Genomic DNA, 5626 nt, shown 5'->3' with positions numbered 1-5626 from the left:
CATCTTTCTCTTTGACACCATGTCTGAAATCCCACGTGATCTGTCAAATACTAATGCATGAAAATCCTAACCTCAAAAAAATCACCCGTTATATATTTTTATGTTTGAAGAATTATGTATTTCTTTATCTGCTGAGTAAGTAAAATTTTATTTTTATCTGTTTTTTGTATTATATCTACTATATTACTTATTACTATACATTCCAAAAGAATGGTGCTTTCTATTGAAATTTAAACTCAGCGTGGACACATTGCATGTTTTCCTCCATCGAGTGGTATAGTTGCGCCTGTTACAAAGCTAGCGGTATCACCTGCAAGGAAAATTATAGCATCAGCCACTTCTTTCGTAGTGCCTATGCGACCCAGTGCATGTGTCTGTTTGCCACGTTCCAAATATTGGGCATATTGCTCATCCGACATTCCCAAACGTTTATGAAACTGTGTCACTATGGTACCCGGACTCACAACGTTAACACGCACGCTATGTGGTGCCAAGTCGAGGGCAATGCATCTGCTAAACTGTTCAAGCGCTGCCTTCGAAGTGCAATAGACGGATGCATTTGCAAATGCACGCAAACCGGCTATACTGGATACATTCACAATGTTACCCTGCGTTTTAATCAGATGCGGGGCAGCGAATTTAGTCAAAAGGAAAACCGAACGTAAATTCGTATTTAAAAGCGAATCAAATTGATCGACACCAATGCTCAAAATGTCACCCAATCCACCAATGCCAGCATTATTCACCAACACATCGAGTTGTCCGAATTTCGCAATCGTTTCGTTTATAATACGCTCCGCATCTACCGTTACATCGGCAGCGATAGTTAATATTTTCGTTTTATGATTGATTGCTTTACAGGCTGCTTCTGTTGCCTTCAAATTGGCTTCATTCCGTCCGACGATCGCCACTTTGGCGCCTTGCTTGGCGAAGGCTACTGCTGTCGTCACGCCGATACCCGAACTTGCGCCTGTCACGATTACAACTTTCTCAGCTAGAGACATTTCGAACTAACTACTATTCTATTTGACCGTGAATAATGAAATAAAATACTGATAACGAATGAGCTTGCTTATATATTTACGTGTGTACATTAGGGTGCATCACTCTCCACAAAAAAAAAAAATAAAAATAATAAAATAAAATAAGAAAAAATCGATACTGTCTTTCCGTCGCAAATATAAAATTTATTATATTTTAAGAGTTCTGTCAAAATATTTCAGAAAAATATTAACATTTACGTGAGCTGGACCTATTGAAAATACCTCCAAAAATAATATATAAATAAAATTAGTTAAAAAAAATTGTAATAAAAAATCACCTCAGTTAATAAAAGGGTTTAAGCTTAAAAAAGCCTGCATAAACATGTTTAAACATTTGAGCAGTGGAATCAAAATAATGAGATCTTTGTAGGTATTTTCAAATCGGACTAGCGCAGGTAATTTTAAATATTTTCCGAAATATGTTGGCGGAAGTGCTAACATATAATAGATTTTATAATTCCTGTTGAAAAATCGCAACTTTTTTGTTGTGATGCACCCTAATGTTTAGTTATCAGTAAATCAAAGAGAGTACGGCGTGCCTATCGCTTAACGCCGATCCTGAATGGAGAAGCTTTACCATAGCAGAAATACACTCGGAAATTTGTCATTGGCTGCCGAGGTCGACTTATAAACCAATTAAAAAATATATACTAGTTTCAAGTGGCAACTATATCTTTTTTTGTTTTCCGACCTTTTCGTTGTGATATAGCATTAATTATTTCTATACTTGTTAAAATTAATTTGTAGTCTATTCCGGCTGCTAATTTTTTGTATGTTTACTTACACTACTGTTGTAAATATATGGACGAAATTTCTAAATAAATCGACCACAGCCATTTTTGGTTTTTTTTTCTTGATTTATGTCCTCAGAGGTTACATACAAAAAGTTTTAAGCGTGCGGCCACCGCTTCTAACTTTTTTCTAAAAAAATTTATGCGGCTGAATCACTGTGCGGCGGCCGTATTTGCCATTAATAATGGCTTATATCTATGTTTGCTCAGAGAGCGATTTATGAATTGTAGGTTTGTTTACCGGTTTTTGGCCTGAAAGTGTTTTAATGATATCAGCACAACGTATGTCAACCTTGAAGCGACGCGGAATTTACGTATTCTAAGTGAATAGGTTTTGAGAGTGTATTCGTATGAATTATAAAAAACTTTTGATAAAGTCGCTATCGGGGAAGTTAAAATTTTGCAAGCTAGGAGAATTTGATAGCGCAAAAGTGATGGTTAAATTGGAAGCNCTATGAATTGTAGGTTTGTTTACCGGTTTTTGGCCTGAAAGTGTTTTAATGATATCAGCACAACGTATGTCAGTCAACCTTGAAGCGACGCGGAATTTATGTATTCTATATGAATAGGTTTTGAGAGTGTATTCGTATGAATTATAAAAACTTTTGATAAATCGCTATCGGGGAAGTTAAAATTTTGCAAGCTAGGAGAATTTGATAGCGCAAAAGTGATAGTGAAAAGTGAAAGTGAAAGTGTTTTAATGATATCAGCACAACGTATGTCAACCTTGAAGCGACGCGGAATTTATGTATTCTATGTGAATAGGTTTTGAGAGTGTATTCGTATGAATTATAAAAACGTTTGATAAATCGCTATCGGGGAAGTTAAAATTATGCAAGCTAGGAGAATTTGATAGCGCAAAAGTGATGGTTAAATTGGAAGCGAAGTCAGCATTGCCAGGTGGACATTTTTTAACGTCATTGTCAGACTCTCCTGTTTTTGACTATATAAATTTTGATTTAAAACCCTTTTTCCGAACATTTTTTTATTATATTTTTATTATCAACACTCAAAAAATGTTTTAAAAAATTTAGGACATTTTCAGTTTTTTTCTGGCGATTTGATGAATCCTAGTTTTTCTGAAATCTCGATTGTTTGTAGAAAAGTAATTTCACAGTTTTTCCCGGATTGCGATTTTAAGCGTTTTTTTTTTTTTTAATTAATTTTGAAGATGTTGGTAAAATATTTGTACCACCGAAAGACCCTTCTAGGTGTTTTGGCGTCCGAGGAATCTGAATTTGCAACTTATTTTTGCCTAAAATGGCCGCTGAGTGCGCTATGATGCAAAAAACGTGGAAGGGTTATGAAGGAAAAGTGCAAACAATGTTTCGCAACATTGNCACCGAAAGACCCTTCTAGGTGTTTTGGCGTCCGAGAAATCTGAATTTGCAATTTATTTTTGCCTAAAATGGCCGCTGAGTGCGCTATGATGCAAAGAACGTGGAAGGGTTATGAAGGAAAAGTGCAAACAATGTTTCGCAACATTGTTTCTAAACAAAGTTTCTTCATGTTTGTTTGTAGCAAAACGCAAAAGCGCCCCAGCCGCCGTTTTTTGTGAAAATTATCTGCAGATTCGGATTCTTCGTGATTCACCAAATAAAAAAAATTCAGGGCTGGGTATAAGGGGCTATTAAATACTTTTCCCTTTCTAGTTCAGGAATCCCTAATTGTTTTCTTGCACGGTCGCTCTTTGTCTACCTATCGTATGCAGGAACAATTGGGTTGGTTGACTATCAAAAGTTTTCGAGTTCATGATTTTTTTTTTGGATTTGTGCTGTACATATAACTAGTGAATTGAATAACTAGTTGCCATGTGGCGTTTGTGTGAGAAAATCTGTGAGGTCAACGTTATGGAAGCACAGTTTTTAGATTTTACATGACGATATATCTATATACCTTATCATCGAACCGCTATTCTATTCACATGATTTCGTGTGACTTTTTTAAATTTCTCTTAAATTGCTATCACAGGGTAGTACATCTTTTGAGTCGATTGAGACTATGAAACGAAATTCATGGTATATCCCTTTAAACATTCATATGTATACGGCTATATTTTAAGAAAAAATACAAAAATTTTAAATCCATTTCTGTCAGTTTTCGTATGAAATTAGGCTGTGTGGAAAATTTTAGCCAAATCGAAGGCCATCACGTGAAAAATCACCAATATCACCGACAATTTAGAGTCTACGAAGCTTCTCACAGTTAATGGACGTGCTTTTGATCACTCTTCGAAAAATGATAAAATTCATACAAACATACAGTATTTCACAACGATATTGTGAAATTATATATCAGTACATTTGATAATTAATTAAAGTGCTCCAAAAAAAAAAAAANATATTTCACAACGATATTGTGAAATTATATATCAGTACATTTGATAACACTGGTCTACAAATTTCAACTTTTTTTCTGCGAATAAGACGGGACCTGGTGTTTCTGAACGGATTTTTCGTGCTGAACACGAATCCGGGGTCAAAAACGTCCCATCACGTCACGTTTTCGAGAAAAAAGGGGTTGAAACCCCTAAAAACAGCGTTTTTGGCCATTTTCGAAAAATTATAGAGCTGAACCCTGACGTGGTACAAATTTTGCATATATCAGAAATTAAAGGCTAAACCGTGCCCTTTCGAATGAGCCCTATGCCGAATTGATCGCGTGCACCCTTAAAGCAGGGGGTGTATTTGTGTTTAGGGGTGCAGGAAAAATTGATCACAGAAAGAATTTAATCTTAAACGATCATAGAAAATTAATAATGCCAAGGTTTTAACTATATTAAAAGTCGCTGATTACGAATCTGCAGTTAGATTTTAAAAATTTAAGATGACGGGTCGAATATGGTGGATATAAAAATTGGACTCCTAGACACAAATACACCCCCTGATCTAAGGGTGCATGCGATTAATTCGGCATAGGGCTCATTCGAAAGGGCACGATTTAGCCTTTAATTTCTGACATATACAAAGTTTGTAGCACGTCAGGGTTCAGCTCTACAATTTTTCAAAAATGGCCAAAAACGCTGTTTTTAGGGGTTTCAACCCCTTTTTTCTCGAAAACGTGACGTGATGGGAAGTTTTGGACCCCAGATTCGTGTTCAGCACGAAAAATCCGTTCGGAAACACCAGGTCCCGTCTTATTCGCAAAACCCTTGTAGACCAGTGTAATTAATTAAAGTACTCAAAAAAAAAAAACAAGTGAAGTATATAAATAAAAAGAAACCACTTCAAATAAATAAACCCAACCAAATAGACATAAACAAAATACTTACAATATTATTTGTTGTGATAAACAAATAAAAAGTAGTGGTGAGTGAGAGAATGTTGGAGTGTAAAAGATGCCGAAAAGGGATCAGAGAAGAGTCGAGGGCACGTTGTGATAGTGTGTGTGGGAGAGGGTGCCACAAAACAATTGCAAGTTGATAGAATACTTTCAAGCCGAAAGGCTAAAAGGGCATTAAAGAAAACCCGCTAAAAACGGCCAAATAAAGTTTAAAGTTATAAAGTTTTATGTATTTCTTCCGACTACCCTTATATGGGAGTTAGGCGTAGTTTTTGTCCGATTTTGGCCAATTTTCAAAACCATCCGTTATTAACCCAAAGGACATGCACGTGGCAAGTTTCGTTAGGATACCTCAATTTTTACTCGAGTTGTCGTGTGCACAGATGGACGGTTTATATGTACATACAAAAACTAGCCGATCTTGTACATGAATATGTACACATACGCAATTGGAGAAAGCAGGTGGCAACCATATTCAAAAATATAAAGCCTTATGCACAACTATTGGCC

The 5626-nt window shown here is 35.9% G+C and overlaps 1 protein-coding gene across 1 annotated transcript; it reads right to left on the bottom strand.

The window, feature by feature from the left end:
- Positions 1 to 165: 165 nt before the first annotated feature.
- LOC108371761 (uncharacterized oxidoreductase TM_0325-like) lies at positions 166 to 1009 on the bottom strand. Its single transcript, XM_017627369.1, has one exon. It carries the CDS (start codon positions 1002 to 1004, stop codon positions 237 to 239), a length of 768 nt encoding a protein of 255 aa, XP_017482858.1. The 5' UTR covers positions 1005 to 1009; the 3' UTR covers positions 166 to 236.
- Between the last annotated feature and the right edge of the window lie 4617 nt (positions 1010 to 5626).

The sequence above is a fragment of the Rhagoletis zephyria genome, unplaced genomic scaffold (genome assembly GCF_001687245.7).
Source record: "Rhagoletis zephyria isolate East Lansing unplaced genomic scaffold, Rhagoletis_zephyria_1.1 Rzeph_scaffold_05208, whole genome shotgun sequence".
NCBI classification, from domain to species: Eukaryota; Metazoa; Arthropoda; class Insecta; order Diptera; family Tephritidae; genus Rhagoletis; species Rhagoletis zephyria.
The sequence above is the reverse complement of the archived record's forward strand: the minus strand, read 5'-3'. Positions and strand labels throughout refer to the sequence as shown.